Source organism: Nicotiana tabacum, chromosome 19 (genome assembly GCF_000715075.1).
Source record: "Nicotiana tabacum cultivar K326 chromosome 19, ASM71507v2, whole genome shotgun sequence".
NCBI lineage: Eukaryota > Viridiplantae > Streptophyta > Magnoliopsida > Solanales > Solanaceae > Nicotiana > Nicotiana tabacum.
The window spans coordinates 19,142,213-19,156,197 of NC_134098.1; the positions used below are offsets into that span (position 1 = coordinate 19,142,213).

At 35.5% G+C, this 13,985-nt stretch overlaps 1 protein-coding gene across 1 annotated transcript; it reads right to left on the reverse strand.

Annotated features, from left to right (window-relative positions):
* Positions 1 to 559: 559 nt before the first annotated feature.
* On the reverse strand, positions 560 to 7,416 carry LOC107799493 (syntaxin-71). The gene is made up of 9 exons (XM_016622618.2): positions 7,031 to 7,416; positions 6,814 to 6,939; positions 1,943 to 2,102; positions 1,723 to 1,808; positions 1,545 to 1,613; positions 1,432 to 1,476; positions 1,286 to 1,348; positions 1,108 to 1,184; positions 560 to 891 (listed from the first exon to the last, which is right to left on the reverse strand). The coding sequence occupies exons 1-9, from the start codon at positions 7,184 to 7,186 to the stop codon at positions 876 to 878; spliced, it is 798 nt and encodes a 265-aa protein (XP_016478104.1). The 5' UTR covers positions 7,187 to 7,416; the 3' UTR covers positions 560 to 875.
* Positions 7,417 to 13,985: the final 6,569 nt, after the last annotated feature.

Below are 13,985 nucleotides of genomic sequence, written 5' to 3' on the forward strand. Positions count from 1 at the left end.
CAGGAGCAAGTGGATCAGCTTGGCGGATCGATTAATTAGATGCAACATGTTCAGTGACTTCATAAACACATTTCACCGACATCATACTTCTTTTTTTATCTATCACCCTTGGTAAGAGGGTGTGGAGAAATCCCAGTTTATTTTCTTATTCTTAGATTTCTATTACTACTTACTATTTCTTTTGCTTCAATTACCTTATTATCTTGCTGTTGTTACTGTTTCTTTTTTCATGGCTTCTCCGCTACTGCGTTTCTTTATCAAAACTACTGTGATTATGCCTTCCTTGAGCCGAGGGTCTATCAGAAACAACCTCTATATTTTCACAAGGTAAGGGTAGCCTGCACACACACACTACCCTCCTCAAACCCCACTTGTGGCTTGTGGGATATACCACATCTTGTACCAACGTATTATTCGAATCAGTCCCTTAAGTTTTTCTTCTTTTCTATTTTTTTCAGTTTCCTCTATAAAGAGATTGCATAATGCTTAACCAGTACCTATTTATGTTACAACTTACAAGATGGATTTGAGATTGCTTCAAGAAAGAAATACCAAATAATGCAACGATAAAAGTTCAAAATAGTAGAAAGGAGAGTGTAATACATTGAAAAGCTACCACAAATACAACTGGAAATCTCTGATCCTTGTTTCGAAAAATATAAAACTAGCCCTTGGGAGGAGACAAAGAATAGTAAGGCCTTTCTCAACAAATGCCGGAAGAAAAGGAAAGAGAGTATCCAGACACGTCTGACGCCTCGACAATAGAAACCAGAAGAAAAGAAGCAAATTATCAAGGTGTATACACAAGCACACAAAAAGAAATCTACAACCAAATCCTCCAATTTAGGAAAGTGGGAATGCCCGCAGAGGAGAACTTACTTCTTCAATACACTGCAATAAAATACCAGTCATAAGTAAGCAATCAGATCGATTCTTAGAGCTCAGAGTGTCAAATACAAACTAAAATTTGTGACATGCAACCGTCAAAATTATAATGCATTAGTTCCTTGACCAATGCCTCATGATTGTGCATAGTGCTATTCGTGGATATAACCAAGGGTGGGTTAAACCACCTGGTTCTAAAAGATTGTTAGAATGAGAACTTACTTATACAAATAGGCTGCAATTCCGAGAATTATGATCAGTAAAACAATATCAATGCAGAAGTTTCGACTAGATCTCAGCTGGAACACGAAAAAAAAGGTACATCAAATTAGAGGAGTACTATCCTGCAGACTGCTTGAACTTAAAGAGAATGACAAAATAAAGAGGTAGCTCAGTTTACCTGGTTAACCGTGTCCTTAAGCCTAACATTCGTATTCTTAAGATCAGATGAAGCCTTGTCGATCTGTCCACAAATCAAAGCAAATAAGCACAAGTTCTGAACTCTTGCATTTAATTGACTAAAGAATTACAGTAAGATTTCCCAACCTTAGTGTCAATTTCATCCATCAGAGGAACTTGCCTATCCAACTCCTGCATAAATTGGAGAATCATTAATATCATTTGTTTAGGAGCAAAATAGACCATAAAAGAAGGCAGACCTCATTCATATCACTGGCCATGTTTTTCAATGTATCCAAACCTTCTGATATGACCTCCAAACCTTGGTCCTGTGAGAAGTTGAAACAAAACCATTCATCAATATTCAGGAACCAGCAAGCGAGCAGTAACACGTAATAAAATGCAAAAAACTCGAAACCATTCCCAAAAAGCACATGCCTGTTTCATTTTGCGCATTTCATACTCATGTCGGAATTGACTTGATTCTTCAGTTTGTTGGAAGTACTCATCATCAAAACGTCCATCTGATCCAATCCAAATACAGAAAGAAATGATAAAACAATATATCGTCACTATGAAGGAGTTGTATAATATTGAAGCTGATAGTTGAATAGCCTGCAGTGGAAAAACTTTGGGAGGGATGCAACTTTACGATCACCTGAATCAAATTTAATTTCTGCACGAGGACCTGAACTTCCCCACCCTCCTGATTGTTTGGGTGCAGCTGCTGCACCATCTGGAATTGCACTTATCCTATCAGGCAATGCCAGGACCAAATCATTACGTGCAGCAAATTCTTCACTTGAAAGCCCCTTAACCTGCAAGAGAAAGTATTGTTAGTTGAGAAAACAAACCCAATGGAATTAGGTTGTTTCTGGTGATGAAAGGGAAAATACTGATTGGACAACAGCACAAAGAAAACAATCCTAAGAATCTGTAATTTTCATAATAACAGAGAAAGGAGGGTAAGAGAGGCAGTGACAAGCACCAGCCTGCACAAACAAAGCTCTTAAGTAACGTTGTAATTCTATATCTATCTATTCTACTAAACAGATAAAGCATGCTGCAACTACAGAATGAAAGAAGGCAGAGGTCAATTACTATCATCACTAGTGAGCTCAATTACCTGCTCGTACTTAATTGAACGACACAGGCTCATACAAAAATTGAGATCTACAAACTAGCACACCCTTCCTAGCATAGCCATGCGTATCCATTTCCAATCAAGTGCGTGTTCTTTATTTTACTACACTAATTACAAAATTTAGTGGGCCTCGCGCTCTTTACTAGCAAGATGTGAATGATTTCTGTAAGCAGACCTATGATAATGAATATTGACCTTAGAATTGACAGGGCATGAAAGAAGTGGAAGAAAAAGTAATGGAGATGAAGGTCAATTTATATCCACCTAAGGAGTTCGTGCCTGAGGAAGAGCTATAAAGGCATCTAATAAGGAAAAAAAAAGTATTCAAAAAAAACCAGAATTTAAATCCATTAACACTACTAACAACTCTGACGTGAGCTTACCCCCCGGGCTCCACCCTCCATCACTACAATCCAGGCACATAACAAAAGATGAACAAGAAATCATATTTAACGACACGACAGCTTCTAGAAAGGAACTGTAGAACAGCATAATCCATGAAAGTACTGACTACTTGACAATAGAGACAAGTATGGCTCAAACTGCATTTGATTCTTCATAGAACCCTCCTCCAGTTTTTACAGTAGTGCATTATGACTGCTGTATCATCTTGTATGCTCCTCTAATCTTCAGAATAAGCTTTATTTACTTATAGTGAAGAATGGACCTGGGGCCTAGCTCAATCTAAAAGCTAGCTCATGAGAGGAGGATTGCCCCAAAACCTTATAAGGACCACACTCATTCCCTCAACCAATGTGGGACTAAACATTCCCTACACACCCAAGGCTAGGGACAACCGGAGCGTGGATAACATAATACGGGGGCTCAACATTGAGAAACACAACATCAAGGATCGATGGATCTGGCTTTAATACTACGCGAAGATATGGACCTTGTGTCTAACTAAACCCCAAAAGCTAGCTCATGAGAGGAGGACTGCCCAAGATCACATAAGGTTACCACAACTCATTCTCTCAACCAATATAGGACTTAACATTATCAAAAAACCTAAACCAAATAATATTAATATCTCTAGTCTTAAACTTAGCTATTACACTGAGAGATATTAGAATTGTTGATCGCCTAATTGATTGATAAAGTACTAATAACCGGCAAATGCCAATTAAACTAGCTAAAACGTAGTTAAACATGCACTTGTTTATGTTTACCGAATGAATATATAAACCTTTCTTCTTGTAATTGTATTCCACGTCATTGTTGTCAATATTCAGAGAAATACTAGCACCAGTGCCTTAGAGAATAACAAAAGAGAAGTCCTTTCAACACACTGAAGTCTGAAAATGATGTTCAAATGGTTTGACTCTTTCTTTCTCCCTGGCTAAGGTCCAAAATGGTTACAGGCTTTGAAGCCAAAGACATTAACTTGAGATTTTTTTGCCAAGAAAATGCAGATTGCACAAAATAATATCATGTGAAACAGTACTTCCGTAATAGAGATAAAATTTCATTGTTACCACCTCTCTCCCACCCAGCACTGTGAAGATCTTAACTTGCAGCATTTTTCTGTTTTTACTAATTCATATTTTTCTCAAACCTCTCTAATCTCTTTAAGTTTAATATGCTAGGATGTGTCTCCAACATTATGCTGAGTTCATTGTATAACAAATCCAAATTATTAGCACAATTAGTATTTCTCATAAAAATGCAATTAAGATTGTTAATGTCCACAATTTCTCTTCCAGAAAAGTACCTGCCCATTTTTTTTTCAAAAAGACAGACACATTTTAAATCATTCAATAGTCGCTCAAACCTCTTTTCCCATGTATTAGCAACAACGACATTCACAATCTAATGTGATCAGGTCGTTCGCCTTGGCAGTATTAAGTAATACACTCTTATGGGATCAGTCCGTTCGCCTCGGCGGTATCATATTCTTATGGGATCGGGCCGTTCGCCTCGGCAGTATCATATTCTTATGGGATCGGGTCGTTCGCCTCGACAGTATCATATTCTTATGGGATCGGGCTGTTCGCCTCGGGAATGTCATGTATCATATTCTTATGGAATCGGGTCGTTCGCCTCGACAACTTCATGAAACACTCTTATCGGAACGGGCCGTTCGCCTCGGCAGAATCGTGCGTAATATTTGACAAGAAGCCAGTATATCCGTGAGTTTTTCTTATTTGAATTATGACGACCTATCTGGTAGGGACTATTTTATATACAAATTCCGGTTGAGGAGGTAACCGATAATTGAGGGCTTGTGTTTACTGTTCAGAGGAGGGTCGTACCACGTACCTATATTAGTTTACACCGTTTATTTACCATGCCTCATACTTGTTTACTTTCTATTGTACTTAATTTATTGGACCACTAGTAACTATCGATGTTGACCCCTCGTCACTACTTCTTCGGGGTTAGGCTATACGAGGGAAACAACACATAATAAAGTATGGCCACAAATAAGATATGGACATTTCACCCACTTTTATGAACACAAGTACCTATGTTACATGAACTCAGTAATGGTCACATATCCGATAAGCAAGGTTTGTGTTAGTGATGGGCACATGCAAAATTCTATTGTACTTTGAAGAACCTGCCCAAACAAAGACACATGCATCCACACCCTTTCAACATGGGTATGATGAGACAGATGGAGGATCCATGTAACATAGATGAATACACAACACAAGGGGAAGTTCGTTCATTCACAAATTTGGCATCTACACCTAAATCATACAAGTAACTCTAGGCCGATCGTACTTTCTGTCCCTCTTCCAGATCTATCTTACAGATACTTCCGATATTACAAAATTATTATGTTAATAACAATATGCTTTCTTGAGCAAGCAAAAAATCCATTAACATATCCAGCGACACATAATAGGTGATTCAACTAAACACACAAATGGATTACATATCTAAATCTTACAGATGAACTGCGCGTCCACTGTCCTTAACATTAACCTGCGTCCACTGTCCTTAACATTAACCTTCCATACATGATGGTTTTGTTTGATATCGATAAGTATTGTCTTATAAACATCAGAGAGGAAAAAGAATACTATACACTAACTAAAGATGACAAGGTAATGCAGAACACCTCAATTTGAAGTGAAAGAAAACCTAAAGCGTAAAACAGATTTCATCTTTCGAGTGTCGCTACTGTGAAAAAGTTGCAGATAAACTAATTTACAATTCAAGTGAAATTTCATCAGGATTAGAACAGACAATATACAAATATTTAGTAATAAGTAACAACCCTTCAAGGAGCTAAAGGTAAAATAAGCAATGCATGATAAATGACCACAAAATCCCAACACAAGGTCAAACTAATTGATTAACATATGAAGAACTTAGGGTTAATTATGATTTACAAGATCATATTTTCAAATCGGCATTCATAACCCTCCTCTGATAGCAAAATATACTCATAAACCCCTCTTCATGAGCTAAAATAAATGTTTTAAAGTTTCATTCGAACCCACCAAATTCTGAACTATACAATCTCTTCTTGAGCTCTACTTCGAAAATGAACTTTTTCTGTAATTTCATAGGTACATTGGTTACACGCTTGAGGGAGATGCAAGTTGAAACCATCATCAGAATTCCCTCAAAGAAATGAACTCTAACAAGACAACTGAGAGCCCTTACCCAACAAAATAATAAAGGCTGATAAGAATTATCAGTATGAGAACTTATAAACGGAGGGAATGCTATCATATGAAAGTCTTGGAACCCACAACCATCCAGCACCCAAACATAAACCCATACAATTTGGCTTTCAAATGACATTTTCTACTAATATCTGCTCGCTTATGCATCTTCCACCTCTTGAGCTACTAATTTGTAATCAACCCTAATAACAATTGAGTCCAATAAATCCAAAGGAGACACTGCCTCAGAGAAAAATCAGTAAGTAAAACCCAAACCAGACAAACCTTAATAGTGTTTTTTTTTTTTTTCATATATCCTTCACCGATCATAGTCCTAGCTCTACAATGCAGTGACGGATGCAGCCTTAGTGCTTTGAAGCCAATACTTTTGACAAGGAACATAGTTTTATGTGCGTGTGTGTGTGTGAAACAACAAAATTTCAACAAATATTAGATTTTGAACTCATAATTAGAAAAGAATAGTGAGTTCGGTGCTAAGAACTTTAAAAATTAAATCGATCAAGTTAAAATCCTGGTTCCGCTTCTTTTACATTGTATCAGAACATACTTAACATCTGAAAAGAAATTCTTAGCCCAAAAAAGCAAATACTAAAAGCAAATCTCTAATTTGATACATCAAAATAAGCGTATCAGTAAGTCAAGTTATAATCTGACTCTCAGAAGGCACAATTGACCAAATTAAGAAGGATGACAGAGTGGACAATGTGCTAACTACTGAGATCATAAAATCAAGTGAAAATGCACCTTCTTCATAGCCAATCTTTGCAATTTGGGAACCTCCTCTACTAATCTAGCCTTAGTTCTTCGAATCTCAGCATTGATCGCCACAGCAGACGCTCTATTTTTCTCCTTCGAAGCTGTCTCTGCTTTCTGTAACCACAGTTTTCAAATAATACTAAGTAAACCCGATCTGTTTTTTCTTTTGTTGACAAAATTGAATAGCAGTGAAAATAGAAGTGACCTGAAGAGCAGCTTCAATGTCGGCATCGACCGCAGCGTAAAGGCGAGCGAAGGCATCATCGCCGGAGATGTTTGAATCTTTCTGCTTATCGATATCGTACCTGTCGTATTTCTTGCAAATTGAATCGACGCGAGTAAGAATGTCGATTACACTCATTTTGAATATTTTCTCTGCTCAGATTTCAGCTTATGTCAAATGGCGACGGAGAATAGGCACATCAAAGAATGCAACAAGAAAAGAAAAAAAAAAAGCAATGACCAATTGAGAAGAGATTGGAAGAAAAGGGAACAGTTTTGGGGTATTAGTTGGGAGTTTTGTTTTTTCAAACAGGGGAAGACATTGCTGCTGTGGGTGTACAGGCTGGAATAGACTTAACAAATTGGTTAATGGGTTCCTTTATTTTATTTGTTTTATCGAATTAATAATACTAAAATAGACGGGCAGACTAGGTTGGGCGTACGATCAGTTCGGTTCGATTCGAAGAAATTCGGTTCGTTTATTTGGTTTTCGGTTTTGTAAAAGTAGTAACCGAAATCGAACTGAAATAAGTTCGGTTCAGTTCGGTTTTCTAATTTCGGTTCGATTTATTTTTAATCGGTTTTCGGTTTGAACATTATCATATTGGGCTCTCTCTATGTAATAATTGGACTGACGAATTTGTTGGTTTTCTTTCAAAATTTCGATAAGTTAGAATAAAATGGTAAGTTTGGATTGGTTTTTTGATGGACTTCAAAATTGGGCCTATATTATTACCTATGGGCTTAGCATATATATAACTTAAAGAATCTATATGCTAATAATTCGGTTTTTCGGTTAACCTAACCAAATAAATTAATAACCGAAAACCGAACCGAAAAACTGAAATTTTAATATTTTAAATTGAAATCGACCGAAAAATCCGAATAACCGAAACCGAAATAAAAATAGTTTCGGTTCGGTCGGTTTCTTCGGTTCAGACCGAAATATGCCCACCCCTAAATAGACGGTTCTAGATTTGGATTGAAATGAAAGTGTATCCTTTCTCTTTCGTACTTTCTTCTTTTTACCATGCGATAGGTAAGCCGTCATCACCCTGCAAAGAGGTGGAACCAACCAAGACTGAATGAATGTACGACAAATATTTGAATGTTCACTGTCATAATCGATCCACATCCTAGCGTAGTGCCCGACTTGCTTAGCTGTACGGCCTATACACGATGGATGAAGGTTTTGGCAAGATTAAGAATGGATGGTACCTATAATTAGACATTCCTCTTTCTGGAGAATAGTGCCTGCCCACTTAAGGTCGAGTAGTAGACGGGTGAGGCCCAGGATTATTTTGCTTATTTTGAAGTACAATAGTTTCAAAACTTTATGTACGTTCGTCACTGATACTCTGATCAATCAATCAAATTATATATGAAGAAAAAATAAAGCCAATTGTAGACAATAAAATTTGCGTCAAAAAAATAATCGAGACCGAAAAAAATTGCAACAATCGTAGTATTTTATTTCAAATAATTAGAGTGTTACAATCTCTATGATTCCTCTAATTCTACTTTTCTAATATAAAATTCAAGGGCCTTTGAACTTGATCTTAAATTTGAATTTGATTTATCCATCACGAACGCTTTGATGGTTGTCACGAATTCTTTCACGAACAAGTAGTCTTGATCTTGAACGCCTTCTATTTGATTTGACTTCGTTCTTGTTCTTGAATACTTGGAATTGGTGTTGAAGTGCTTGAATGCTTAAACACTTGCAATTTGCATAGAATTGTGGCATTTGATCCACGAGCTCCCTTGTGTCTTCTTGTTATAACTTCTGGTGTGATCTTGATCTTGACGTATTTTTAATCAAAGGGCTTGCAGCTTGTTCTTGAATCTTCGTCTTGATCTTTTAATCCTTAGAATACTTGAATGCTTGTAGCTTTTAGAGAAATCTGCAGCGTTTGATTCACGAGCTCACTCTTGATTCTTATTATAACTTCTGATCTCTTTTCTGGGCTATGAAGACCCCTATTTATAGTTATGGGGGGAAGAGTTATGATAAGAACAAACTCTTTCCGATCAATCAAATAGAAGTGTGACATGACTGCATTTGATTGGCCAGAATATGTTACTTACACACGTGACATGGTTTCATTAGCCTTTTAATTTGGCTTGGCATGCCTTGTCATTTTGACACGTGGCGCGAACCTATTGACTCTTTTGTTTGACTTGGCGTGCCACGCCATTTAACACGTGGCACCAAACTGGGCCTATAGGAAGAAAATATTTTAGGCTTAATGAAGTGGGCCATTATTTATAGCCCAACTAAATGGGCTAGCCCAATGAATTTGGACTTATTTATTAATTCTGAATTATGGATTTATATAACTAATCCAATTATATTAGCCCAATAAATTTATTTGAGCTAATATATCGTGAATTAAAAATAGAATGCAAAGTATTTTATCGATTTATTTTCGATAAAATTTAAATGCTTACACCAACTATATGAGATTATTTGGGAAAGTTATCAGGTGGTTAAACTAATTTATAAATATTTTTAGCTTATATACGAGTTAGATAAACACAAGGCCTCATTTGTTTTTTTAGATTAAGACGTCTGAATATGAATATATATCTGATTAGCAAGATGTATATTAAGATTAAGACATCTGAATTTGAATACACATTTGAATATTAAGATGTGTTTTAAGATCTGAATTCTAAATGATTAAGACTGTTTATTTTTTAAAAATCTGAATATATAGAATTTATCTTTATTTAAAAATTAATAAATATAAATTCAAATAAAATACTAATTAATCTAATATTCTATCAATAATATATATATATATATATATATATATATATATATATATATATATATATATATATATATATATATATATATATGCGTATGGTTGTTGGTGGTGGTGATGGCTAACGAAGGTGCTTGTGAGTGTCGACTAGAGGCAGTGATTTTGATTGATGGAGGTGGTTCTGTGTAGTAGTTAGTGGTGGTTGGTAGCGATAACGATTATGGTTGATGGTGATGGTGGGTGGTGGTGGTGGTGGTGGTCGAGGAAGGTGATGGTGGGTGGTGGTTATGGTTGAGGAAGGTGATGGTGGGTGGCAGTAGTTTATAATGGTGGGCGGTGCCGGATATGATTATTGATGGTGATGGGTGGTTGTTGTTGGTAGTTGAGGTGGGTAAATGTGTGGTTATGGTTGAGGATGATGTACTACTAGAAAATTGCACATTTCCCAGGGAAATTTCCTAGAGATATATTATCAGTGGCAGTTCCCACTGTAATTTAGAAAAACTCAGTGGGAAATGGAAGGGTTTTCTTTTACCTTTTTTTAAAAAGTTCCCATAGACTATAGGTGGGAATTATTTGGCGCAAAAAAAGCGTGCAATTTGTTTCCCACCGAATCCATGGGAAATACATTCGAAAAATTACTATATAAAATTATTAAACTTATCAAGTGAAACGGTGAGAATCTAATGATAAAAAATTATTTTAATGTTCCCACAGATGCAGTGAGAAATGGATGGGTTTTCTTTTACCTTTTTTTAAAACGTTCCCACAGACTATAGGTAGGAATTATTTGGCGCAAAAAACGTGCAATTTGTTTTCCACCGAATCAGTGAGAAATACATTAGAAAAATTACTATATAAAATTATTAAACTCTTCTCAGTGAAACAGTGGGAATATAAAGATAAAAAAATATTTTAATGTTTCGACAAATGTAGTGGAAAATTCAAAATTTTGAAATTTGAATTTTCGTCCAAAACACCTGTGAGGTTAAAAAAATTTCACAAAAAAAAAAAAGAATTTAATAAGACAATTCCCAGTGAATCAGTGGGAATGTCTTTCCTAAAGATAAAAAAATTATTTTAATGTTCCCACAAATGTAGTGAAAAATTCAAAATTTTGAAATTTGAATTTTCGTCCAAAACACCCTCGAGGTTAAAAATATTTCACAATAAGTAAATAAATTTAATAAGACAATTCCTAGTGAATCAGTGGGAATGTCTTTCCTATTATAGTATATGCCTTCTTCTTTCTTTTCATTTTCACTCTCATTCTCTTCTTTGCAAATCCTCCATTCTTGTCCAAAGAGTTTTCACTCATGTAAAATCAAAAGGTAATATCATATCACTCATGTAAAATCAAAGGTTAGAGGATTATTATTAGATTTTGAACTCGATTTAGCTTTATGAAGCCTGAAAGTTTTTCCTTTGATATAATAGTTGTAACTTTTTTGCAGAATATTTTCAAACAATCGTTGGAGGAGTTCATTGAAAGCCAACCAACCGATGATCAAGGGAAGTCAATCCAACCATCCCAGGAGAGTTATATGGACTTGGCGGAATTTCAAACAATCGTTGGAGGAGTTCATTCAATTGGATAAGATTGAATGTTGAATTTTTTATTTGAGTGTTTAGTTGCATTATTGGTTTATTGTATTTTCTGTTTTGGTTGGATGTTTATGAAATGGATTAGAATCAATGCTGAATTTTGTATGTGAATGTTTAATTATATTTAGGCTTGTTGTTGGTGGTTGTATTTTTTGTTTAGTAGGTGGTGCAGTATAAAAAGCAGCACAATGCACAAAAATATTTTCTAGACTTCCCACTGAATTCGTGGAAAGGTTCGTCATTTTAGTTACAGATCTTGCATGATTCCCACTTATAGGTGGGAAAGTTCATACTTTTGTTTCATTACATGCATTTTTCCCACCACTTCCCTCGCTAATATATTAAAATAATAAAAATTACTAATAATACTTCCCACGGATTGTTGGTGGGAAACTTGACTATTTTTCCTATTAAATCTTCGCTGGGAAAACCGTGGAAAACTTTTCACTACTTCTCTGGGAAGTTTTTTCCGATCAGGCCTTTTTCGGGTGATCAGTTTCGGTGGGAATGCGGTGTGAAAACTCAATTTTTCCACTAATTTTTTACTGATTTTGCCGTGGAAAAACCACGTGTTTCTAGTAGTTATGGTGGTGGGGGTGGTGGGCGGTGGTAGTGGTGGCGGCTATAGTTGAGGATGGTGGTGGTAGTTGATAATGGTCGGCGGTGGCGGCAGTTAGTAATGAATGCGGATGATAGCATTTTAATGAAATTAAGTCTTTGTTATAGATCTTAATAATACAAACTTATTTAGACCCATTAAGTGGTTGTGAAGTAAAAAAACAAACACACTTAATGATTAAGATTTGAATGATTAAGATTTAAACTTAAAAAAAAATGCACTTAATGTTTGAGATCTGAATGATTAAGATTCAGATCTCTATTAAGTACAAACAAATGAGGCTTTTAAAGTGATTAAAAGTCAAGTATTTATAAGTTAAAAGATATAAATTTACTATAAATTAGTTATCTCTGACTTAGTGAAAAGTCATAAATTTGCTAAGTCTAGATATTTGAATTGTCAGCATTTAAATGTAGAATCGCATTTAATTTCACTTCAGTTTCATTCTTCTTAAAATTTGCATTCGTTTTACTTATATTTATCTAATGATCCTTAACATTCAGAGTATTATTTTCCTATATTCCAACTTCTGATTTAACTCTATCAGTTCGTCAGATAACATAACTTCATTTGAAGGTAACATGGCAATTTGCAGCTTCATCATAAATTATTGGTTACTTGATACACAACAAGAGTGAAGAAATATGGTGTTTCAGGTTGATCCCTAGTACAACAACAACAACCCAGCATAATCTCACTAATGAGGTATGAGGAGAGTAATGTGTACGTAGACCTTACCCCTATCCTAGGGTAGAGAGGTTGTTTACGATAGACCCTCGGCTTCCTCCCTCCAAGAACTCCCCACCTTGTTCTTGGGTCACTCGAATTCACAACCTCTTGATTGGAAGTGAATGGTGCTTACCACTAGGTTGATCCCTAGTACAAACTCACTATTACATATGGTTCAAGAGAACTATATAAGCCCAAATGAGTGGCCTAAGAGATGAAAGTCTCAATTCAAGCCTAATCCAAAAGCCCAAAATAGATTAAAGCCCATGCAGCGAATGTCTGTTGACAAGTACCTTCAAACGAGGAAGACCAATTAATTGGAAAGTCAGTTGGGGGGGGGGGGGGGGGTGGAGCAGGAATGCAATACCCCTTTAATTTGCCAATGAGTCGAAGTCTTTTTTCCACGTATTAAAAGTCGAAGCAAATGATCCACATGAAGTGGTTGGCCGACCTAAAATCTCAACGATAGTGATTTATTGATGTGAAAATCGTGAGTTTTAGATCTTTATGTATGGACAGTTCAAAAAAGAATCATAATACATGTGATAATTTGCTTTGACATAACAGAAGCCCCATTTTGATAAAACAAAATAACGTTGACTTCTTCTCTGTCCTTTTAGGTGATTTTGGACTTTTCTTTGGTCTAGTCTAAATTTTTACTTTTGAAGATGGAATTTAATTGTGGATTGAAGAGAAAATTCAAGGAATCCCAAACAAACTCTAATCACACATGAAGCACCTGGTGAGTTGGTTGTGATAAGGGCTTCTAGACTTGAGAATTTCAAAGCATCTAAATATTTGACTAACGACTAAATTCTTTAACATGCAATGGAAGTTTTGGAAGATTATAACGAGTAGATTTCAATAAGCAATTCAACAAGAAAAAACAAACAACAAGTCAGAAATGAGACACTCAGATTTCAAGACTAATGCATTTGCACCTCTTTCTAGTCTCTGGCTTAGTTAAAGAAAATTATACGTTAGTTAGTCGTGATATAATGGTTATTTATCTTATGAAAGTGTCCTATCAAAGTCAGTTTTATTTGTGTTAGAACAACAAAGTCACGTAATTATTCTCCTTTGACTCATAAAATAAGAACCATATAGTATTTAACATGGCATGTCATATTAAAACTTTAATTTTAATAATAAAAATGAAACTATAACCCAAATTTATGTAATTAAATCGGAAAAAAAAACCCAATTATAATAGT

Coding starts and splice junctions, on each gene's coding strand:
- LOC107799493 (XM_016622618.2), bottom strand. CDS start 7,186: ATGAGTGTAATCGACATTCTTACTCGCGTCGATTCAATTTGCAAGAAA. Junction 2,103..6,813: donor AAAGATTGGCTATGAAGAAG/GTGCATTTTCAC, acceptor TTTCTCTTGCAG/GTTAAGGGGCTTTCAAGTGA. Junction 1,614..1,722: donor AAATGCGCAAAATGAAACAG/GCATGTGCTTTT, acceptor AACTTCTCACAG/GACCAAGGTTTGGAGGTCAT.